Here is a 26,073-nt window from a genome sequence, read left to right on the forward strand (position 1 = left end):
CAGTGTTCAGCATTCCATCCTCCCGCTTGTCAGTCTCGGAATTCAAAACACTGTGCTCTCGCTCGCTTTCTCTCTCTTCATCTCATCCCAGAAACTCAGCTAGTACATCTCTCTGGAGACCACCCAGTGACATCTAAAAAGCCCATACAGCCCCCAGTGTTGTGACTCATTTGCACAGATTTTTTCACAGTATTTCTTAAACTTTCTGAAAATAAAAGGCTTGCATATTCCACCCACATTTTTTAAAGTTTCATAAAAACATTTTAAGAAATAATATCTGCCTTAACGTGGCATTAACTTGCACCTAAGAACACAAAGATGATGCCATCAGCTGAAACTCTAGGTATGCCCATTCCTTTAAATGTTCAGCCACTGTTTCTGATCCCTAAACTAATTGTTTAAATGATGATCACTTACAAAGGCTTATAGGTGCCATCTTGTGGAGAAAAATGTAAACAGGCGTATTTGGGGGTGGACTGTTTGGAAAGGAAATGACCAGGATGCCAGCAAGCATCTCCACTACTGACCTCTGGTCTTGGGATTCACCTGGTCCCCCAGGGCCTCTGGCTGTGAGCCACCCCTGTGGACTCATACTGCCTGCACCCAGGAGGCCCCATGGAGTGCAAACAGGGTCCCCAAGCTGCTTTCTGCAGGAATCTTCCCAGCCCTGGCCCCTGAGCAATCCAAACAGCCTCTAACAGACCTGTCCCACATCGGTTTTCCTGTGCTGGCCTCTCCTGAACCCCTAATAAATTAATACAATCTGGCCAAATACTTTCTGGTCTCTTTAATCAGAATTCACCATTCAGTCTTAGATTTTCAACATGAAGTAGAAGTTCAGTGAAGAAGATCATGAAAGAAAACATTGGAATTTTAGAGTTTGGTATCGCCTAATCCTTGAGAGAAAGATGACCCTAGGGGGAAGGGAGGGGGTGGTGATTCTTTTACAGAGACAAAATGATTTGCCTGTCAGGGCTCCTTTCTTCAGATTTGTAAACATTGCCGCCCTTGATTCCTACCCAAATTTATCCTACTGGAGCACCAGTGTTTTCTTCCCTTTGGGTTGCTTGGTAAGGAGCTATTCCCTGATGAAGTAGGATGAGGGACTGAAATGTAATTAGAAGCAGATCACTAGTCTCAAAATTGCCTTCATTAGGGAAGCCAAAATACCTTTTATTCCATGGACTATTTCTTCTCTTCAAATGAATGACATTGTCAGTTTTTTTTTCCACTGAATCCTGGTTCCAGTGTAATTTTGTCTACACAAAGCAAATTTCCTTGACTTTAAACATGGCAGGATTCTTCACATCAGAGCTTTATCTCTTTCTTTCCATAAACAATTTGGCACCAGAGGAATCTTAGAGATGATCTAGTTCAAAACGGGAAACGGTCCCATAACTTTGATCTCTTGATTTCTCAATCAGCTACTCTTCATTCAGGAAATATTTGTTAAGAACCTACTATGTGCCAAATACTATGCTATGCTATTTCCAGTACATAATCCTACTAATGCTGAAAATTAAGACAAAAGGCAATCTTAGAGAATTCTAGAAGTTTGTTGGTAGTAAGGAACTATTTTTTAAAATTGGATGGTTAAATTACTAGCTCATTAGCTTCCCTGACTTCTACAGAGACTGTTTTTGCACTTTTGTGAATTGTCATTGTTTCACAATTGTCATTGTTTCAAAGCCTTCTGGGGGATATAGTGTGTGCTCCTAGATGTCAATGAGCTGGGGGAAAGTGGCTCTCACTGAGGATGGTTTTGCTTCTACAGGGGACATTAGGCAATATTTGGAGACTATTTTTTTCCCTCATGGAGAGGGAAGTATGATAATATCTAATAGGTAGAAGCCAGGATGCTGCTTATAACACACATGACAGCCTCCACAAGAAAGAGCCTTCAGGGCCAGAACGTCAGCAGAACTGGAGTTGAGAAACCCTAGCTATGAGGAGGAAGAGCAGGCAGGGAGGTGAGATTCTGGGCTTCCAGACTCTGTCTTCCCTTCTTCAATCAAAGTTATTTTGCTTTTCTCATTTATAAGCTTATGCAAAGCTTCTACATGAAGTTTTGTTTCAAAAGAATGATATTCTTGGGGCTGGGGATGTGGCTCAAGCGGTAGCGCGCTCGCCTGGCATGCGTGCGGCCCGGGTTCGATCCTCAGCACCACATACAAACAAAGATGTTGTGTCCGCCTAGAACTAAAATAAATAAATATTAAAAAAAAAAAAAGAATGATATTCCTACTTTAAAAAGTTGAAAAGCACTTTGGTAAAAGATGCTAACTCTGCATTGTTGTATAATTAGTAATTGGAACAAATCAAACTAGGCCTACATGAGACCGGATGGGGGCAATCAGAGGTAAACTGGCAGCATCTACGTGAACCTCAATCTTGACTTCCCAGGACTCTGTACCCACTTCCCTCTCAACATTTGCAGGCTATATGGAAGTGATTTGATTGTGTCAGTCTTCCATTTAGAACAGAAATTAGCAAAGTTTTTCTGTAAAGGGCCAGATCATAAATATTTTAGGCTTTGTGGACAATACTATCCATTTTGCAACTACCCAGCCTTGCCATTGTAAACCAAAAACCATCATACAAGCAAACAAATGGGAGAGTCCATGTCCCAATGAATCTTTATTTACAAAAACAAACGGTGGGCCAGATTTGTTCTGGAAGCTGTAGTGTGCTGACCCCTGATTTCAGCTGTGAGTAGGAACCAGGTTTGTTTCACCTTCTTGTCTGACCTGCCTAACCTTATATTGGCACACAGCTGGGGTTGGCTCGGGAAACATTTGCCAAACAATACTGAGGTCAATTGTACAAGCACAAACACTAGCAGATTCTAATGAGAATAACAATTTGGAAAAGATCCATCTTGTACTTCTCAGGGAGTTTCTGTATATTGTTTAACTATTTCCCTACGTGGAACATTTAGGATGCTTCCAATTTTCCATTATTCATAATACTATGATGTACTCTTTTATAGTTAAGTTGTTGGCATCGTTTCTTATCACTTCTTCAGCATGAATTCCTAGAAGAAGAATTGATTGCATCAAGCAGTCTATATTGCTAAATTGCTTTCCAAAAAGGTGCTATTGATGTACATTCCTAACACTAAATGAGAGAGAGATTTATCATGCAAAGGATTTCTTTCAACAGAAGGTTATGAATAGAAGTTTTGGCCTCCATATGTATTGCCATGAATTCTCTCACCATAAATAAAAGTAAATCAGTGTTAACTAAGAGTCCTTTTAATATTCTTCCACACTGTTGTAATGGCATGATTGTTAATGCATGTTGTATTACCTGTTGAGGTCATCTAACCAGCCAGTTGAGGTTACCCTGGCTCATGTGTTTATGGAGAACACACAGAAACATCTGCTTCCCATTAGGGAATGGGACCTCCACTATCTGCCTGGCACCAGCCTGCCTACCATGATGGACAGAGGCCTCCTCCCTGTGAAATTCACCACCAAATATGTCATCCAGATTACTCATTTCCCTCAGGAAATTTCATTTAGGTTAATTTTGGCACACAATTGGGAGTAATTCTTAAGTAATTTCTCCTATGATAGCTTGCAACATGTAAAAATTTCCTACAATTTAGTGCAAAAAAAATCACAGGAAAAACACTAAAGATATCTGATATTTGTCCAATCCCTTTGCAACAGCAAGAAATGCCTCTTCAGAACTAAAATACATGGTGAGCAAAAAACTTCAAATGAGGTAGATAAGGGAATAGCGTTCTCTCTGGCTTTTTTCAGTATTATTGAAACAGGAAGAGCATAAAGTTCTTGCCTTAGTAGTCAACCATGACTTTTTTTCTTTTTTTTTTTCTTTTTATTTTATCTTCAGAATTTTCTCAATTTATCCAAGTGAAAAAGAATTTTTCTGACTGAGAAGTAATAGGAAATGCTATGCAAATAGAGGCGGGCACAGTGATTTCATAATGATATTTACTTAAAAGTGGCTAGATCCCAGACAAAATCAGATCTATGAAGATAATGATAACTAAACCCAGCATTCTCTGAGAAACCACCATACTGAAGCATTCTGCTCTAAGTACCTTTCATGTTTACCTCATTTGATCCTTCCAACAGTCTGGACAGGTAGATAGTATACCATCCCCAGTCACATTTTTTTAAAAAGTAGAGGCTCAGATAATCTCATTGACTTGTCCAAAGAGCAGCACTTACAAGAGCCAGTACAACAACCTGGGTCTGGAAGACTCTGGTGCCAAACTTTAGCACCTATTGAAGACGCTTTGGTGGTGCCCCTGAAAAAATTTGAAAATAGGTCACCATTATTAAGTCTCCTACATCAGAGGCTAGTTGATCAGTCTTCTGAAACACAAACCAAAATTCAGGACAGATTCAATTTTGAATATTGTGCCTGGAAAGATCTGGAGTGCGGTGGAACTGTTTTCAGCACCCCAGAGGGAAGTGACCCATAGAGCATCACATGGCAAGTCAGGCACTGGGACAGGACTACACCCAGCCTTCCTGGTTCCTGGCCCATCGTTCTTTCCATCATTTTAAATTGCTTTCCCTGCTAAATGACATCAGCTGCACTTATCAATTACATAGCAGTGTTCTAGAGGAGAACATCAGCTGCTTTAAAGAAAACAACATAGCATATAATCTAGGCATGTGATAATGCCCAAATAAGTGCATATAAAAAAATTGGAAAAATCCAAATAAGCTCCAATTTTGAGTTAATGGTTTAGTACTGATGTCAATGGTGTACATCATTAGACAATGCCATTAAGTTAAATAAGAAATTAATGTAATAGGAAGATGAACTAAAATATTTACTCACTTACTATGCGTAGAGTATAATATTAAAACAGCCAAAGTGGGAGAGATACATGATGTGGCAGGTCCTTTCCAAGACTAGAAGAGGTGGTGATAGAGTCACTTCTGGGCCAAGCTCTCCCCAGTGCTCATTGAACTTGTTTTCTACACCTAGGTCACTGCCACCATCTGCTCCTTCCACAAAGTTAGAACCCTCAGTGTGACCACTGATTCTCTGACCTCCAGTCTTCACATAATGGCTAAAAGTGTGGGCTCTGGTTTGGGACCTGAGTTCAAATCCAGACTCTCCCTTTTCTAGCAGCTTGGCCATGGGAAAGGTACCTAACCTCTCTCTTTAAGTCTTAGTTACTTATACTTTTCAGCCTCTCAAGACTCCTTTTAAGATTAAATGAGAAAGACAGATATTTAAAGGACCTTGGAATATATAGTTAAGACCCTGTGAGCATTAGACATGATAAAGTCGAGGGGATAGGGGAGGGGAAGAGGAAGGGTCAGGCTCCCTTCCTTCTGTCCTGACCTATGGGTCACCAAAGCCTCTTCACTGTGCTCCCCAAACTTCTCTCAAACCTTCTCCTTCCATCCCCATTCCCCTAATTTAGGCTGAGATATTGCAACTCCTCCCGACTATGTGTACTTAGTGACTCATGAATAACTTTCTAAAGGAGATCTGATCTTCCACCAGCATGGCATAGAGGATGCAGAGAGTGGTTGGTGCCTGATGGCTTCTAATTATCTATGTATCTATCTAATTGCCTATTAGGCTCAAATTCCCCAAGGCAGGATTTGTGTCTGATTCAGGTTGAGAGTCCCGAGGTGGCTGGCTTCATGTAGTCACTCAACATCATCAGTGATAAAATACATTTGTGTGTTTAGATCTTGTCATGGTTAGTCTTTCTTGTCATTCAGCTCAAAGGTAATTTTCTCAGCCAATCCAAATCATAACCAATTATATCGGATTGAATTCTTCATTTGATCCTTATAACAGCTCTGTGCAAAGGGACAACTGTCACATGTGAAATTGCCTGTGGCCTCAGCTAAAAAATAAAGGTCTTAAAAACATACCATCTTCCCGGTTGTCATTCTAGGGTTGTCCTTTCTGCTTTGTGGAGTGGATTTGGGTATTTTGTAAGTTCATAGTAACTCAGTCTCTCAGAGACCTGGGCAGCCATTAGAACACTCAAAGGGTATTTCCACACTTCAGGGAAAGTTTGCATACCCCTCATCCGACTTCTGTTTTGAGAAGCAAAATGTGGGTGATCAGATTCCAGGATGCGACTGAGGAGACAGGTTATCACTGTTAGATTTTGGCATCACTTGTGGGGCCACATCTTTTCTTGAAGTCAACTTCCAGGATACAGGGACATTGAGTAGGGAAAGTTGCTACAGCCCTCTGTCCCCATGTCTAGATTCATCCAGAGTGACCATGTGGTATAGCAAATCTGGTGCAGTGTCCATCAGACTCTGCACAGTATTTGAATGTAATATCTGATTCACAAGATCAACTAACGTTTTGTCTGTGTCTGTGGTTGTCTAAAGTGATGCAAATTTGTGTGATTTCCTCGTGATGATCCCATTCTAACTGAACTGGGGCCAAGGGTTGTTGTGATAATCTGTTTCAGCTTTGGTGACTCTTGTTCATTTGTGAATTATCCTCTACACCCCATTGACAAGAGAGAGATTCACTCAACTGCCTATTTACCACCCCACCACCACGTCCATTAGGATGGACACCCTCCACACTGCAGCCAGGTCTAAGCATGGCCCTCCCTTTCTTCAGACATCCAGTGGTTGGTTCCATAGGATAACATTCTAATTCTTCACCCTGGCAAACAAGATTCTTAAATTCAGCTGAATTCTTCAGTCTCGTTCCATCCCTCCCAGCATCTCCACCCGTTAGCCTTGTCATTCTGTGAGCTTTCTTTGCTCTTGATTTCTCTGCCTTGTGTGCATGTCCCAGGAGAATGAGCTCAGGCTGGGAGATATTGGGCCTAGGATTAGCAGGAATGAAACAGAAGTTGGGAAAGGGGAGAAGGGTGAGATGTAATCATACAGTGTAAAAAGGAGTGCTGATCAGCTCTCCTGTCACAGTGAGAGCAGTCTCCTTAAATAAGTTAGAATCTTGCTTTAGCAGCATGGGTTCTATTTTCCCAAACCCCTATTGGTGGTACAATTCTTTGTTTCAAAGCAAGGGAGAAACCAAGGTAATGGGGGTATGGAAATCATGCACGGAAGACATTTTCCTTATTTTCATGTTAAAATGTTCATGGGGCAGGGGCAAGAAATATTTGAGGGAGGAGAAATATATAGCAAATATGGCATTTTGAAAGGCTAATTGGGTGTGGATGAACATATTGAGTTGATATTCTGTTATTGTCAGAAATAATGTTTTACAGAGAGGCTATTTGTGAAGCAAGACCAGTTATTATTGATGGATTGATGTGCACATAGGTATATGGAAGCAATAATGCAGGAATACAGTGCCTGCAGAAAGATGTCAATCAAACATGAAGTTAGAGGGGCAAGAATGAATGAACCCCTTTTAATTTGACCCTGCCTACAGGATTTGACCTGTAGGACCCACAAAAACAGATCCAGAGTTATTTAACCAAGTCTAAAGTGGGCTGTGGATGGTTTGATGATCATGTTGTCCCTCAGAATAGTCTGATAATTACTTAGAATTCAAGAACCAAGACAAACCTGTGAGTCAGCAAACATATGTCTCAAGTTTTAGAATAACATTCTAATTTCAAGCATCTTTATGTATCCCCACAACTCAGTGAATAATCTTGTAATCCCAATATTTCATCATCGAAACTACAGTCGGCTTACTTCCCATGGAAATGTGACAGAATTCTTTGCTCAGACCATGAGTCCCAATTTGAGGTTTGGGAAACATGATCGAGAGCCCTATGGAATGAGCTCCAGAAATAGAGAAAGATATTTTATGAAGATTATTCCATTCTGTTTCAAAGTTTGATTTTTTTTCAACGCAAAATAAAATTTTCCCAACAGGAACATGGGGGTGGGAGTGGAAAAAGCCAAAAGATCTTAAAATGAGTAATGGAAATTCTTTGGGGAGATAATTCAGGAAAGACAGAGTTCCTTTAAACAAGACTAACTGTACAAAGAGCACTCCATTATTTGGAAGCTTACCATCTTCTTTGTTGGTGTTTCTGGCCTTTTGCTCCAGGAAAAGCACTTTGGGGTAATCAAGCAAAATTCCTGCTGCTTGACTCTCCAGAGCCAGTTATCAGTAAAGATTCAGATCTCAGACTATTTAATTTCCTAAGAAACTGGGTCAGGGAACACGACTTTGGGGGTGGGATACTTTGCTATGTACTTGTAGTGTCTATAATTTGGAACAGAAGATTTGGAGGCCAACCTCAATTTTAAGTGTGGTACTTAAAAAAAAAAAAAAGATTCCAAAAAAATTCTTCATTTGAAATGTACAGCATGGAGCATCCTTGGCCTCCCATAGTCCAGTAAAGATTCTCAGAACAACTTCATTGTCCAACCTGTAAAAAATAGATTTCTATCCCCTATCTCTTCTCCGTTCTTTTCCCTTGTGTTATTTTTCTCCAGATCACTTACCACCACCAAATGTACTGTTTTATTTACTTCTTTATTGTCTGCGGCCCTCACCCTGCCCTTGGAATGTATATTTCAACAATAGCAAAAAAAAAAAAAAAAAGGCAGTTTTTGCCCAGAGTAGGTGCTCTGTGAATATCTGTTGAGTGACAGCAAGCATGAACTCGCTTATCTGTCAGTGCAAGGGCAGCAGGAACCTCAGTTTGACTCCTGCCAGTAGATCTTCAGTTGTCCCTCTCCCTTGGTCTTCTGGGTGCTTCTGGTACATGCTTCAAGAATCTCTTTTGTCTTACCTCTTTGCAGAGCATTGGCTGTGATGACTACCTAGGCTCCGATAAAGTCGTGGACAAATGCGGGGTATGCGGAGGCGATAACACGGGCTGTCAGGTGGTGTCGGGGGTGTTTAAGCATGCCCTTACCAGCCTGGGATACCACCGCGTTGTGGAGATTCCCCAAGGAGCCACAAAAATCAACATCACCGAGATGCACAAAAGCAACAACTACTTGGGTAAGCTTGGTCTTTTTCCAGAGGAAATCATCTGTTGCTGCAGGTTGAAATTTTCCTTCCAGGGTTGTGAGATGGACATGGTGGTATCCGGAGGCCTTGGGACATTTAGAAAGTTCCTCTGGGGAACCCCCAAGCACCACCTGGCCTGCCCCAAATGAGAAAGAGAGGGAAAATCCTTCTTGCAACTAAATAGGACATATTACATTTAAACCAGCCGTTATTCCGCCTGAGAGAAACATGGTGGTGAAGTGGGTAACAGACTACATTGACCCTCTGAGATGGGAAGGTCTCTTTATAGAACAAGTAGGTCTGCTGGTCTTCATTCTGTTGGGGAGTGAGGTGGCCAGAGGCAGTTGAAGATTCTGGAGGTCTAAAGCTGTGTCCTTCTTTTCTTTCTTTCTGCTTCATGGGCCATTAGTGGTATGTGTATCTTCCTGACAGCTGTGAAACCCTTCAGCAATCATGTTGAGCAATATCATCAATATCGGAAGGCTGTTTTTAATCTACTTTACTCCTGCCAAAGGAGATCTTCATTGATATTTACTTCTGGGTTTCCAGGCCATTTACATTCCATCTGGTACAAACCAGTCATAAGAATTTGATTTTGCTGATTTCCAATTCGTGTAAGCATGTACAAATCAGTTAGAGATAATATAAGGAAGCCATTTTTAAAGTCATTAAGTGAAGAGCAATATTTTTTATTTTTGATTATTCATTAGTTAGAAATTTATCTAACACAAACTATATGCCAGGCAATATTCTTAAGGCTTTCCATGTATAAAATCTTGAACCCTCTCAACATCCCTAGGGCATAGGATCTCTTCCCAGCCCCATTTTACAGATAAGGAAATATGTACAGGTAGGTTATTGTAACTTGCCAAGCTCACACAGCCAGAAAGAGGTGGAGCTGGGATTCGAACCCAAGTAGCCCAGGTAGGGTAGTCTAAAAGATAACACCCAAGAGCAGTTTCAGATTCTCAATTCCCCTGGTACACTATTGGGCATACAATATTGATTGCATCCATTGAAAGACCATTAATTTTTCAACTTTCAAGTACCAGGATCACCCCAGAAGATAATTCCAGACCCAGGACCTCCACCTTATTCTGCAACTCTTCCTTCCCCCGTCAGCCAAATGTAGACAAAGCTAACTCCACTTGATTTTATTGGCTGGAGGAGGAAGGATGGCAGATGTGTCTCTGAGACAAACCCAATTAAAGCAGAAAACTGTTATATTTGCTCTGGCAAATCCAGGAGCCACCAAAATGGCAGAATGCCTAGTTTCCCAGTGAGTGGTTCATATGTTATTTTTAATAGCAAGAGAAAAAAAATACTCATTTCTTTTGTACTTTTTTTTATGAGATCATATCTCAGTAAACATCCTGTCTCCTAGAACGGAAATTGACCTTCCTGGGATGATTTGAAGTGCGATTGTATTCAAATGTTCCCACAAACAATGCCGCTTTTGATTAGCTTTGTGTGTGATAGCGGATTTTCCCTGGCTGTACTTACTCCTATTCCATAAGCACTTTTCGGGTAGTAAACTTGAAGACAAAATAGATATTCTGAGTGACTATCCACTAGGTGCCTGAATGGAAACAGCTCTCGGGGTCTTGGTGTTTCCATCTGGAGTATGGGAATCAGAATCTCAACCTCATTAGCAGTCGTGGGAATCAGTAAGATAACAGATGCTCGACAGAGCCCCTGACACTTGTTAAGCAGTTGGCACTGCCTTTCTTTTGTCTCAGCCCCTGTCAGGACGTCAAAACTTCATGGAATAAAAGTTCCCTCTCCCCATAAAAGAGATGAAGAAGAGGAAAAGAGAGAATGGAAGTAGCAAAAGGAATGGGAGGGTGATTCAGGACATCAGGTTGAACTTTCCATGCCTTTAGACCAGTGGGATGCACGAGAAAGCCATAGTGTCCATGACAGCATTACAGGATGCCATGTGGGCTAGGAGAGAGCAGAAACAGCAGGCGGATTCTAGAGAAAGGAGATTCCAAGGTGACAAGTGGAGCTTCCATTCTAACACCATGTCACCCAGGAGGCTCTGTTGAACTTACATCACCTGGATGCACCTGCAAATTGCATTTTCTGTAAAATTTGATTTCATACCCAACATTGTCTCATCCATGTGAATAAGTTTATTCTTTAGAATAGGCAATCTATTAGGATATTAATTGTTCAAGTTTTATATTGTCACTTTTAAAAATTGCACAACTATTAACAAGTTTTTTCAGTTTCCCTGTTGTTTTCCAGAATTATCTTTAGTTATTTGTAAAAGCATTCAAACTTTCCTTGTGAACTAGCTGATATTCTTTAGTGACTGAATCCCTAAACTTGATAGCAATAGAAAATAGATTCCCATAAAAACAGTCTGACTTGTATCTTGTATTTTTAGTGCTAGAGATATAGGTATAATCATCTCAATTTTAAAAGATTTCTAAAGTTTTCAATATTTAAATAACTTACCCTACTCATATGGATAATGATAGTGCTCAAGTGTTCATACCATACACCATATTGAAGATATATATATCTTCTATATATATATATATATATGATACTTTAGTCTCCAAAGCAATTTCAGGTGTATCTTCTGCCTTTTCAAACTGAACATTGTTTACTTTGCTTGATTAAAAAAGAATTTGGAGTTACTAAAGTTACAATTATAGAGTTTGGGTATGAAAACTGAAATTTAAAAATCAAAAACAAAATAGAAGGAGGCATGTACATCAGAGATCTTGGCTTATATATTAATAGCAATGGCACATTAAACTTTACTTTGAGTTTGGCCAACAAAATCAGACCTGCCAGCCTCAGATTCTGGTCCTTGCCCTGTTATAGGAGGACTGGCCACGCAGAGCTGGGGGAGGTGGTCAGCTCACTATGTCACGATGTTTTCTCTGAGCAAAGCTGGCATTTAGTGGCATGCACATTTTAGGAGATAGAATGTTTAATCATCTCGTTTGAGCTTCAAAATTCTGTGCTTATTTGAATTTGTTTACCTACCTCCTCCAAAATTCTGACTGTTTAATGGGTTCTGGATTCTAGAACTCTCTTTTTCTGTTATTAAGTTATGAATTCTCCCTCTGTATGTGAATTATTCTCAATCCTGCTATTTGGGGGGAAAAGTTGAATCTGATATTATTTAAATGATTGACAGTTTATATTACTTTTTTTCTTCCTTAATAAGATGTTTTAAAATTATTTTAGCTGAACTATCCAAGTTTAACATAGTTCAGTCAGTTCAGTTTACTAATGTCATTATGCAACAGTTAAGAAATCAGACATGAAAGCATACCAAGCAGAAATTGATTATTCAGAACATTACCACCTGCCAACATGTTACATTGTCATAGAGTTGTAGACTTGGAAGGAATTTTTGAAGGTCTGTAAGCTTTTAAAAATAAATTGACAATACATTTAATTTTAAGCCTGTTCTCATAAACTTTTTAAACAGTAAAAATGTTCAGCATTTTAAAAGGAAGAAGTATCATGGATCACCTATTATTTTCAAACTTTATTAGGTGAGCAGCTTTCTATATGGGGAAAGATTACAAGGTTTAAATAATGTAATAATAATAAATAATAAGTCTGTTTGATGATTCATCCCAAAGACATTTTTTTTCATGTGTGTTGTTAAATTTTCAAATGATACAGCCAATCTAGAGCAAAAAGATAAAATCCCTCCTGCTGGGAATCCTACACTTGTTCTCTGTCCTCAATTGTAAAGACAATGGTAAATAGCTACTGTTAGCAGCTCAGTGTGTCTTATCCAGCCCTTGATACAAATGAAAATATATATTTTCTAAAGTTGATACTATTATACCTACTTTTTAAAATTGCTACATTGATATCTTGGGTATCTTTTCATATCAATACATATAAAGCTGATTCATTGTTGTGTTGTTTTTTTTTTTTTTTGAGTGCAGAGTATTCCATATAGGAAATGTAATATAATGTATTTAGGTTCTTCTCTATTGGGGAATGTTTAGATTGTCTTCAGTTTTCTAATATTGCAAAAATATTTTAGTTTGGGACTCAAGATGGCAGGCTGAACACATGAGTTTTTCTTCCTCTTCTCCCAAGATTCCATCAAAATAAGGCTAAAGGAAAAAAATATAGAGATATATAACCTATAATCAGCAGGCTGCCCAGAAAGGTGGCATCTATGCACAAATGATTGTAACAAATTTCTGAAATTCAGAAAGCAGATGGACAAAGGTTCATTAACAGGACAGGGCAGTGGCATCACAGGCTCAGTGAGCAGAGGGCATTGTGCTGAGGCGGGACCTGTGGGACAGAGCTTAGGAGCCACTGAGCCTGGGAGGAAGGAGGTAATGTGGAAGGATTCATAAGCTGAACCAATTAAGCCATTCCAAACTTTGATTTCTTCTGAAAAAAACTAAAGATGGGACCGGCACCCACACACACACACTCTCTCTCTCTCTCTCTCTCTCTCTCTCTCTCTCTCTCTCTCACACACACACACACACACACACACACACACACACACACACATTCAGAATGTGGCATTTACCTCCTCATCAAGAAACTGAAGGAAGCAGGGCATGGGTGAGGAGTTGATGCTCCAAGTACAGATGTCAGTATTGGTTCTGGAATTGGAAAAAGGAGCCGTTATGACTGGGACCCCATTTCCTCACTCTCTGGAACTTGGCCTGCTAATAAGGTCTAATAATGGTGGGGGAAGTTCTCAGGCAGCCTTCTCATGGTTCTTGTCTTACATATCAGTGGATAACTGAAAATAGCATGAATGAACAACTAAGGGTCATTAGACATTTTTTTAACGCCTATAGAATGAACAAGAAAACCCAAGGTAAATAACTGGAAAAGTTGTTTCTGGAAGAAACAGTGAGTTCTTGGAGAAGAAAAGTAAAGAAAGGTTCTCTAACACGAAATGCTTCCATAAATATCTTAATACATATATCCTTTCATACTTACATAAATATTTCTGTAGGATAGATTCCTAGAAGTAGAATTTACAGGTCAAATGGCACACAAAAATCTGAAAGCTAAAGCAAAATTCCTTTCCAAAGTAGTTGTACCAATTTACATTCTCACCAAAATTATATAAAAGAGCCCTTGCTCCACACCCTTACCAACACTCAACATGAATGTGCTGAGTTTCCAGCTCTGTAAATTCTTTTTTTTTTAATTTTTATTATTAGTTGTTCAATCAGTAAATTCTTTCTATTTGCATTTTTCTGATGGACTTTTATCATTCTTTGTACTCCTATGAGCTTGCCATTTTGTTGCTTTCAGAATTTATTTTTTCCATATTTTTGTTGGTGCATTATAGTTGAACATAATGGTGGGAGTTGTTACATCCCATACTTGTACATGATATAACAATATAATTTGAGTTTGCCATTTTTAAGTTGTTTGTAGTTTCCTTACTAGTTTTAAGAACTTAGATACGCTATGAGTAATCACTTTCTGCTTATATCTTTTGAAAGTATTATAGTCTTTGTCTTGGGTTACTGAAAATGTTTAATCTTTATGAAGTCAAGTCTGTCAGTCATTTTTTATGGCTTATAGGTTTTATATTATTTAGGAATACCTACCTACCTCCAACATCATAAAATTATTCTCTAAGTAGTATTCTATTACCTTTATGGTTGTATTTTGTATCTAAATATATAATGCATCTGGAATCAATTTTTGTTGTATGGTGTGAGGTAGAAATCCAACTTTCTTTTTCCAAATAGATAGTTGTCACAACTCCATTTATTAAATTTCTCCCACTAATTTGAAATGCCATCTCTACCACATATTAAATCAAAATATAATTAGATACACTAGTGGACTGTCAGTGTATGCTCATTTTATTTGTCTCCTCTGCTTTAGTACCATATTGTGTGCATTATTATAGTTTTGTAATATGTCTTATTCTTTTGTAGATCAATTCTCTGACCCCTCTTTAATTCTCTATCCAAATATTTTTTTTCTTTTTTTAAAACTTTTTTGTTGTTGTAGATGGACACAATACTTTTATTTTATTTGTTTATTTTTATATGGGGCTGAGGATAGAACCCAGTGCCTCACACATGCTAGGCAAGCTCTCTATCATTTAGTCACAACCCCAGCCCAATACTTTATTCTTTTCCGAAAACTTCTCAAAGATTTGTTTCTAAATATACTTTTAAATCATCTTATCAGAATCCATAAAGATTCTGTTGAGATTTTAATTGGGATTGCAGTAAACATATGGATTAATTTGAAATGGGGAATAGTATGTCTCCTATCATGTGTTCTTTAATAAAGTTTCTTCATCTAAACTTTGCATCTGTTTTTATTAGGTTTGCTCCTATGGATTTTATAGTTTTTGCTTAATATGGTATAATACATCTTAATTTCCACTATATTTTCAATTAGTCATGTGGGTGTATGTGAAACAGTTTCTTTTATATATTTATTTTCTATCTGAATGCTCTTCTAGGCTCTTTTAATACTTCTTTTAGATTTTTAGTTGTTTGACTAAGAGATTTTAAGTGGCCAATCATGACATCTATAAATAATAGTATCGTTATCTTCCTCTTATTATTCTGCTTCTACTTTCTTTCTTGCCTTGTTGCACTTAGAAACTAAGACTCAAAACATCTTTGTAATAATTATCATAATTGACTTCCTTATCTGGTTTCTGACATTGAGAATGCTTCTAACAGATGTTTGCTTAGGTCTCTGATGGATGCCTTTATCAAAGCAAGGAATTTCCTTTCTATTACTAGCTTTTTACGTATTTTTATTGAAAGCTTTTGTTTTCTCCTGAATATCTGATGATTGATCTTTAGTTGTCAGTTGATATGTATGAAATTAATGAATGTTGCTTAGTATCAATACACTGAGTTTCCTCCACAGGTACCTTCATCTGTTTTTGCAACAGGCCTTTCCTCCAATGGAGCAGGCTGTGGCAGGTTTCCTCCCAGTGTGCATAGGCAAGGGGCAGACAGGCAAGCAGATGCAAAGCCACCATCTCTTAAAGAGATGTGAGGATTCAATAAGATAACAAACACAAATTTGGCCTAGCATGTGGTGGCTAAATAGAAGACAGCCCTTCTGCTATCCTAGTGCGAGAAGCATCCAGGATTATGGCAGCTCAGGTGTAAAAGAGTATACCTTTCTTTTTTTTTTTCCGTTTTCTCTTTTTTTTTTTTTTATTGGTTATTCAAAACATTACAAAGATTGCAGAATCACATCGGTTACACATCCACATTTTTACATAATGCCATAATAGTAACTGTTGTATTCTGCTACCTTTCCTATCCTCTACTATCCCCCCTCCCCTCCCCTCCCATCTTCTCTCTCTACCCCATCTACTGTAATTCATTTCTCTCCTTATTTTTTGCCCATTCCCCTCACAACCTCTTATATGTAATTTTGTATAACAATGAGGGTCTCCTTCCATTTCCATGCAATTTCCCTTTTCTCTTCCTTTCCCTCCCACCTCATGACTCTGTTTAATGTTAATCTTTTCCTCCTGTTCTTCCTCCCTGCTCTGTTCTTAGTTGCTCTCATTATATCAAAGAAGACATTTGGCATTTGTTTTTTAGGGATTGGCTAGCTTCACTTAGCATAATCTGCTCTAATGCCATCCATTTCCCTCCAAATTCTATGATTTTGTCATTTTTTAATGCAGAAAAATACTCCATTGTGTATAAATGCCACATTTTTTTTATCCATTCGTCTATTGAAGGGCATCTAGGTTGGTTCCACAGTCTTGCTATTGTGAATTGTGCTGATATGAACATGGATGTAGCAGTGTCCCTATAGTGTGCTCTTTTTAGGCCTTTAGGGAATAGACCGAGTAGGGGAATAGCTGGATCAAATGGTGGTTCCATTCCGAGCTTTCCAAGAAATCTCCATACTGCTTTCCCAATTGGCCGCACCAATTTGCAGTCCCACCAGCAATGTACAAGAGTACCCTTTTCCCAACATCCTCTCCAGCACTTGTTGTTGTTTGACTTCATAATGGCTGTCAATCTTACTGGAGTGAGATGGTATCTTAGGGTGGTTTTGATTTGCATTTCTCTGACCGCTAGAGATGGTGAGCATTTTTTCATGTACTTATTGATTGATTATATGTCCTCCTCTGAGAAATTTCTGTTCAGGTCCTTGGCCCACTTGTTGATTGGGTTATTTGTTATCTTATTGTCTAATTTTTTTAGTTCTTTGTATATTCTGGATATTAGGGCTCTGTCTGAAGTGTGAGGAGTGAAAATTTGTTCCCAGGACGTAGGCTCCCTATTTACCTCTCTTATTGTTTCTTTTGCTGAGAAAAAACTTTTTAGTTTGAGTAAGTCCCATTTGTTGATTCTAGTTATTAACACTTGTGCTATGGGTGTCCTATTGAGGAATTTGGAGCCCGACCCCACAGTATGTAGATCATAGCCAACTTTTTCTTCTATCAGACGCCATGTCTCTGATTTGATATCAAGTTCCTTGATCCACTTTGAGTTAACTTTTGTGCATGGCGAGAGAAAGGGATTCAGTTTCATTTTGTTGCAAATGGATTTCCAGTTTTCCCAACACCATTTGTTGAAGATGCTATCCTTCCTCCATTGCATGCTTTTAGCCCCTTTATCGAATATAAGATAATTGTAATTTTGTGGATTGGTTTCTGTGTCCTCTATTCTATACCATTGGTCCACCTGCCTGTTTTGGTACCAGTACCATGCTGTTTTTGTTACTATTGCTTTGTAGTACAGTTTGAAATCTGGTATCGCTACACCTCCTGATTCACACTTCCTGCTTAGAATTGCTTTTGCTATTCTGGGTCTTTTATTTTTCCATATGAATTTCATGATTGCTTTATCTATTTCCACAAGAAATGCCGTTGGGATTTTGATTGGCATTGCATTGAACCTATAGAGAACTTTTGGTAATATCACCATTTTGATGATGTTAGTTCTGCCTATCCATGAACAGGGTATATTTTTCCATCTTCTAAGATCTTCTTCTATTTCTCTCTTTAGGGTTCTATAGTTCTCATTGTATAAATCTTTCACCTCTTTTGTTAGGTTGATTCCCAAGTGTTTTATTTATTTTTTTTTTTTGAGGATATTGTGAATGGAGTGGTTTTCCTCATTTCCAGTTCAGAAGTTTTGTCGCTGATATACAGGAATGCCTTTGATTTATGCGTGTTGATTTTATATCCTGCCACTTTGCTGAATTCATTTATTAGCTCTAGTAGTTTCTTTGTAGACCCTTTTGTGTCTTCTAGGTATAGGATCATATCATCTGCAAATAGTGATAATTTAAGTTCTTCTTTTCCTATCTTAATGCCTTAATTTCTTTTGTCTGTCTAATTGCTCTGGCCAGTATTTCGAGAACTATATTGAATAGAAGTGGTGAGAGAGGGCATCCCTGTCTTGTTCCAGAATTTAGAGGGAATGCCTTCAATTTTTCTCCATTCAGAATGAGGCTAGCCTGAGGCTTAGCATAGATAGTTTTTACAATGTTGAGGTAAGTTCCTGGTTACCCCTAGTTTTTCTAGAGTTTTGAACATAAAGTGATGCTGTACTTTGTCGAATGCTTTTTCTGCATCTATCGAGATGATCATATGGTTCTTATCTTTAAGTCTATTGATGTGGTGAATAACGTTTATTGATTTCTGTATATTGAACCAGCCTTGCATCCCAGGGATGAATCCTACTTGATCGTGGTGCACGATCTTTTTGATATGTTTTTGTATACGATTTGCCAGAATTTTATTGAGGATTTTTGCATCTAAATTCATTAGGGATATTGGTCTGTAGTTTTCTTTCTTTGAGGTGTCCTTATCTGGTTTGGGAATCAGGGTGATATTGGACTCATAGAATGAATTTGGAAGTTCTTCCTCTTTTTCTATCTCCTGAAATTGATTGTGGAGTATTGGTATTAGTTCTTCTTTAAGGTTCTTGTAAAACTCTGCTGTATACCCATCTGGTCCTGGGCTTTTCTTGGTTGGTAGTCTTTTGATGGCTTCTTCTATTTCCTCACTTGATATTGGTCTGTTTAGGTTGTTTATATCTTCCTAACTCAATCTGGGTAGTTCATATGTCTTAAGGAATTTATCGATGCCTTCACTATCTTCTATTTTATTAGAGTATAGGGTTTCAAAACAATTTCTAATTATCTTCTGTATTTCTGAATTGTCTGTTGTGATGTTGCCTTTTTCATCCCGTAAGCTAGTAATTTGGGTTCTCTCTCTTCTTCTCTTTGTTAGCGTGGCTAGTGGTCTATCAATCTTATTTATTTTTTCAAAGAACCAACTTTTAGTTTTGTCAATTTTTTCAATTGTTTCTTTTGTTTCGATTTCATTGATTTCAGCTCTAATTTTAATTATTTCTTGCCTTCTACTGTATTTGCTGCTGATTTGTTCTTCTTTTTCTAAGGCTTCGAGGTGTAGTGTGAGGTCATTTATTTGTTGGCTTTTCTTTCTTTTAAGGAATGAACTCCATGAAATGAATTTTCCTCTTAGTACTGCTTTCATAGTGTCCCAGAGATTTCGATGTGTTGTGTCTGAGTTTTCGTTTACCTCTAAGAATTTTTTAATTTCCTCTTTGATGCCTTCTGTAACCCTTTGTTCATTCAGTAGCATATTGTTTAATCTCCATGTGATGTAGAATTTTTCCTTTCTCATTTTATTATTGATTTCCAATTTCATTCCATTATGATCAGATAAAATGCATGGTAGTATCTCAACTCCTTTGTAATTACTAAGATTTGCCCTGTGACATAATATATGGTCTATTTTTGAGAAGGATCCATGTGCTGCTGAGAAGAAAGTGTATCCGCTTGATGTTGGGTGGTATATTCTGTATATATCAATTAAGTCTAAGTTATTAATTGTATTATTGAGCTCTATGGTTTCTTTATTCAGCTTTTGTTTGGAAGATCTGTCCAGTGGTGACAGAGGTGTGTTAAAATCTCCCATGATTATTGTGCTGTAGTCTATTAGACTCTTGAACTTGAGAAGAGTTTGTTTGATGAACGTAGCTGCACCATTGTTGTGGGCATATATATTAATGATCGTCAAGTCTTGTTGGTGTATGGTTCCCTTGAGCAGTATGTAGTGTCCTTGTTTATCCCTTTTGATTAACTTTGGCTTGAAGTCTATTTTATTTGATACAAGTATGGACACCCCTGCTTGCTTCCGGGGTCCGTATGAGTGATATGATTTTTCCCAACCTTTCACCTTCAGTCTGTGTATCTTTTCCTATCAGATGCATCTCCTGTAGGCAGCATATTGTTGGATCTTTTTTTTAATCCATTCTACTAGCCTATGTCTTTTGATTGGTGCATTTAAGCCATTAACATTTAGGGTTACTATTGAGATATGGTTTGTATTTCCAGCCATATTTGGTTATGTACGATTTAACATGATTTGTTTTTCCTCTATGCTTAGTTTTTCCTTTACTGTACTACCTCCCGCTGTTGGTTTTCATTGTTATTTTTCATTTCCTCTTCCTGTAATGTTTTGCCAAGGATGTTTTGAAGAGCTGGTTTTCTAGCTGCAAATTCTTTTAACTTTTGTTTATCATGGAAGATTTTTATTTCATCTTCAATCCTGAAGCTTAATTTCGCTGGATACATGATTCTTGGTTGGAACCCTTTTTCTTTCAGCGTTTGAAATATGTTGTTCCAGGATCTTCTAGCTTTCAGAGTCTGTGTTGAAAGATCAGCAGTTATCCTGATTGGTTTACCCCTATATGTAATCTGCTTCCTCTCTCTTGTGGCTTTTAAGATTCTCTCCTTATTCTGTATGTTGGGCATCTTCATTATTATGTGTCTTGGTGTGGATCTCTTATGATTTTGTATATTCGGTGTCCTGTAGGCTTCTAGTATTTGGATTTCTTTTTCATTCTTTAAGTCTGGGAAGTTTTCTAGTATTATTTCATTGAATAGATTGCTCATTCCCTTGGTTTGGACCTCTGTACCCTCTTGTATCCCAATAACTCTTATGTTTGGTTTCTTGATGTTATCCCATAATTCTTGGATGTTCTGCTCATGGTTTCTTAACATTCTCGCTGAGCTGTCTATGTTCTTTTCAAGTTGAAAAACTTTGTCTTCGTTGTCTGAAGTTCTATCTTCTAAGTGTTCTACTCTGCTGCTAATACTCTCATTTGAGCTTTTAATTTGGTTTATTGTTTCCTGCATTTCCAGGATTTCTGTTTGTTTGTTTTTTATATCCTATCTCCCTATAGAGTTGATCTTTTGCTTCTTGGATTTGTTTATGGAATTCATTGTCAAAGTGATTTTTCATTGTCTGAATTTGATGTAGAATGTCTTCCTTGAGACTCCAGATCATCTGAAGCATGTATATCCTAAACTCTTTGTCTGACATTCCATCAGCTGCAGATATTACTTCATCTAATGTTGAATTGACCTGTATTGTTTGTGGTCCTTTCTTTCCTTGTCTTTTCATACTGGATCAGCCGCAGAACCGTGCTGGTAGCCACACCCCCTTTGATGGGTTTTAAGGGTTGATGGGCTTCCTCCGGACTAGCACTGGGCGGGGGAGGGGGGAGCGGACTTCCTCCTCCAGTCTGGCTGGGCGCCTGGCGCATCTTCCTCCTCCGGTCAAGAGTACACCTTTCTTCTCAGACATAAAAGCCACCTGATTCAACTTCATTGCTCTAGTTGAGCATCCTGGTGGCTTCTGCACCCTGTGTCTGTCTAGGGGGACTTTCTTCTTCCCACAGAACAAAAAGGAAACAAAAGTAGTTGCTTGTTTGGTGTCTCACTTGGGCTGACCTTGTTTCAATCAGAAAATGCTCCTCTGGGGTATAACTGTATGGCGATGTGTTTTCCCTTTCACTTCAGACTGCAGCAGGGCTTTGAGAGGCATTTCTCGGTTCTTGCATCTATCTGCCTCCAGTTCTTGGCCTTTGAAATTGACCTTTGCAGAACTGCTATCAACAGATGGGATTCTCTTTTGAACAAATTCCTTAACCTTCCTGAGACTCAGTAACCTCATAGGTATGATCAGAAAACAATTATAATTTCATAGAACTTTAATCATGTAAACACATAGCCTCTCATAACTGATAGTACCCCTATCTCCCTAGACCCTGGCTTCCTAATTGGAATCACAGGAGGTATGATATTTGGGGCATGTTTGAAATATATCAGTACCTGAATGTCACCTGCATATTAATTTGGTGTGGGGCACAGCCTGAGTGTCAGGACGGTTTAATCTCTCAGATCATTTCAATATTCTTTCAGAGTCGAAGACCATTTCCTTATGTCACTGGGTCTCATCTGGGGGTTATTTTGCACCCCCCATTATATTGAGTAATGGCTGGAGGCAATTTTGATTGTTCTAACTGGGGAACAGCAGGTGCTACTGGCATCTAGGGGATAGAGGCCAGGAGTGCTGTTAAACATCCTGCAATGCACAGGACAGCCCCAAACATCAATAGTGCTGAGTCAAGAAACCCTGGTCTATGTGGTCATCTAAGATCACTTTTGGTGCTGAAGCCTTATGGGTACTTATTTCGGAATGGGGTTTAAAAATGATAATAAAACACAAATGGTGTGAATATAGTTTATATACACTCAAGAGACATGAAAAATTGTGCTCTATATGTGTAATATGAATTGTAATGCATTCTGCTGTCATATATAACAAATTAGAATTTAAAATTATAATAAATATCTGTTATAATTATAATAAATATCTGGTGCTGTTGGAATGATTAGTTATCTACCATTAAGTTTATATCCATCCAGTCATTCTGAATTCTTATTTTCCAATCCAAGATCCCTCTTTCAGTTTATTTTCAAGATTTCACTCAATGGATTGGCTGGGACCTCTAGGTTTCTATCTCTCAGCAGCTGGGAAACAGCCCCAGCAACAGAAGCTCCAGCCTCAAATGTTTTCCATAACCTGCCCTTCTGGCATTTGGAGTCTTTCTTGATTTCTTAATACATGGCAGAAGAATCAAAGGAAAAAAGGAAAAGCAAAGAAAGTTTTTCTTTAGACTTATAAGACTTTGATCCTATCCCCAGTTTGGCACTTACCATATTTTATTGCACCTTATCTGTTTATAAGTTTGTGCTTTTCCCAGTGAGGCTGAGCACTCTTTGAAGACAAGCAGGCCAGCCTTGGACATCCCTTCTCTCAAGGACCCACCATAAGCTAGGAAATGTACTGAGTATTGAGGATTTGGAGATAAAGGCAGTGCTAGCTCTCCTGAGGCCCATGCAGGCTGTGTGTGGCCCATCTTCAGGGTCTCTGCTAGGACACTCTCAGCCCACTGTGGTCCTGAGACCCCATGCATGTTATTTTGCACTACACTGTTGGAATCCTGGTTCCACAGCCTCATTTAGTCCTAACAACATTTATACAAGGTGGGAACCAGTGCTGACACTTGTGTCTTATAGGTGAGGACATCAAGCCAGCATGATTGAGGGACCTGTGTATAACCAATGGTTTGTGGACAGTGGAGTCCGAACTTCACCCAAGTGCAGGCCTTGCTCAAGACCTACATTCTACATGTGTTACCATGGCCTTTAGCAAGGAAAATGAAGCCAGGTGTCCTTGTTCTCCTCCTCCATTTTAGAAGAAAGACACGCCCTGCAGGGCTCCTTATAGTCTTCTTGCCTCTACACCCAGCTCTGTCCCTACCCTCACCATTCCCTCATACTTGATTGAAACCATGGGTCCCACCTTTGGGGCTGACCCACCATAGTTATGTCCTAGTCACTAGACTTTCACTTTCTCAACAGACTTCTTCTAGAACTACTTCTATAAGAACATCCAGCTCTTAAAAAAAAAAAAAAAAAAAATAGAACATTTTGGAGAAACGAAAGAAATCCTGTGGTTTCACTTTTTCTATTGCAAAAATATATATAAACATAAAATTAACCATTTTAATTATTCTATATGCTAATTCAGTGGCATTAGGTACCTTCTCAATGTTATGCAAATATCAACACTATACATTTCCAGGCCTTTTATGTCATCCCAAAAGCTGTACCCTGTAAGTAATGACTCCTCATTCCTCCCTCCTCCAAGCCTCTGTTCTGCTGTTCCATGAGTGTGCCTATTCTAGGAACCTCATGCAGGTGGAATCACAAACTGGTCCTTTGATTTCTGGCTTACTTTACACAGCATAATGTTTTCAAGATGCAGCCACATTGTGACATATATCAGAATTGTATCCTTTTTATGTACACACCACATTTTGTTTATCTGTTCATCTGTTGATGGACACTTGGGCTCTTTCTCTCTTTTGGCTGTTGTGAATAATGGTGTTATGAACTTTGGTGTCCAACTCCTATTTGAATCCATTGCTTTCAGTTCTCTGGGGCATATACCTAGAAGTAGACTTTCTAGGCCACATGTTAATTCTATATTTAACTTCTTGAGGAGCATCCAAACTTTTTTCCCCAGTTGAATGATGGATGCACCATTTTACCTTCCCCTAGAATTCCACTTTCTCTGCATCCTCCTCAGCACTTCAGATGGGTTCTTGAAAGATTATTTAATCGGGTGACATGGCAAGCGCTAGGGCTTTGCTTTCAGAATCCACGACAAGATAACTGAGATAGGCTTTCTGACCCTCCTGATTACCTGCCACGGGTCATGGCAGCCTCAGAAGACAAGGAAAACTGCAAACAACTCAAAGGGATGGTCTGACTTCGGGATGTTCCTCATCAACACTGGCAGACGAGAAAGGTGATCTTGAGAATTTGTTTTTAATTTGGACTCATCTCTGTCCTTTCCTTCAGCACAAGCTTTTATGATTCCTATCCAAAACCCAGGCTTTGCAAAACAAAGATCCCATGCCAAAGAGCCCATGCCCTCTTGCTGTGATTTGGAAAGATGCTATTGTTTGTTTTAGCACTCCTGGACTTAATTTTGCATTACATACTTTCCACCTGGTGTCTGACAGTGCACTTCCCTTTGATTTAGGAAAGCTCTGATGTCCTTACATCTGTTTACAGGGGCTTTCTTTTTCCTTCCACAGTCGCTCTGCCTTGAAAAGCTCTCAGATATACTGGAACAAAGTGAAATCAACTCCCCCATCCCCTCCTGTTCATTGTCACTTCAATGAACAGGAGGGGGTGGGAGAGTTCTGCTTTTTAGTTAGCACCTAGCTCCCCTGGAAGTATAAGACTGCATTTGCCTGTTTGTGCTTGTGTTTGCATTTATTTTGTGGGGAACTGTTAAGCTGTGGGGTTTTATTTATTTTGTTTGTTTTTTGCTTTCATTTGTATTGTCTGTCTCAGAAATATGTAAAGTGCCTACACCTGCTTTTCCACACCTAATGGGACACTTTCCTCAAATATAGGAAGTAGCCCATTGAGTGGGCTGACTCTTGGATTTTATGGAAGTGATTTGACACCTCCATCCTTACAGAAAAAGTAACATTGTCTCCCAGCAGCACCTTCAGAGAGCATTGCATCTGCAGGGCTCCGATCACCCCCAGGGCTCCTACCTGGCTTAGGATAATAGCTCAGAACACCTGATCTATGAGTCCCGCGCTGTCTCTAAATCCATCCATTCCCTCGCCTGCTTGGAGCATTTAAGCCTTCCCTGTATGACTCAAAGTCTGGCTTTCTGCAAAGAGTTAAATCATTAATTTCTGACATTAGGGAATTAATACACATTAAGCCAAAAGAAGAGATATCTAAGGTTTAAATGACATTGAGTACCTACATTTGACTACATGAAAGAGAAGAAACACCTGAGGAAAACAGTAGTCTCAAGGATGTCTTTGTGCAGTGGAGACAGCCCACCTGCCTCTCCAAGGCCACTGCTCTCACCTGGCCCTCCCTCACCCCCTTGGACTTAATTTTGCATTACATACTTTCCACCTCGTGTCTGACAGTGCACTTCCCTCAGAAGTGGGAGCTCAACGATCTGCCTTCAGAGCCCGTTCTCTCCCTTCCCCAGGTCTTGCCTTCCGATAGGAAGTGAGCACACTTCTCCCTTCTTCTCTTGAGCAGAACTCTAACCGGATTCTGCCTTTATAGCTCTTCTCCCACTGTTTTAGCATCAACAGCTCTAAGAATAATTTTTGGAATCTCCTCATTATACTCTCCCCTTTCTCTAAACCAGACTCTATTCTTTGAATAGAAATCATGTAAGTGTCAGTACAGGAAAGATCCACTCCATCTCTCTGAACTGAGTGAATATTCACGTCC

The 26,073-nt window shown here is 39.0% G+C and overlaps 1 protein-coding gene across 2 annotated transcripts in view; it reads left to right on the plus strand.

Moving 5' to 3' along the window:
- Thsd4 (thrombospondin type 1 domain containing 4) overlaps nucleotides 1-26,073 on the plus strand; it is a 598,160-nt gene that overhangs the window by 487,836 nt on the left and 84,251 nt on the right. For both annotated transcript variants that reach the window (XM_077109034.1, XM_076848675.2), the window contains one exon: nucleotides 8,709-8,913. In XM_077109034.1, the coding sequence (XP_076965149.1) occupies nucleotides 8,709-8,913 (205 nt within the window). The remainder of the gene's footprint in view (nucleotides 1-8,708; nucleotides 8,914-26,073) is intronic.

This window comes from Callospermophilus lateralis, chromosome 3 (genome assembly GCF_048772815.1).
Source record: "Callospermophilus lateralis isolate mCalLat2 chromosome 3, mCalLat2.hap1, whole genome shotgun sequence".
In the NCBI taxonomy this organism is placed as follows: domain Eukaryota; kingdom Metazoa; phylum Chordata; class Mammalia; order Rodentia; family Sciuridae; genus Callospermophilus; species Callospermophilus lateralis.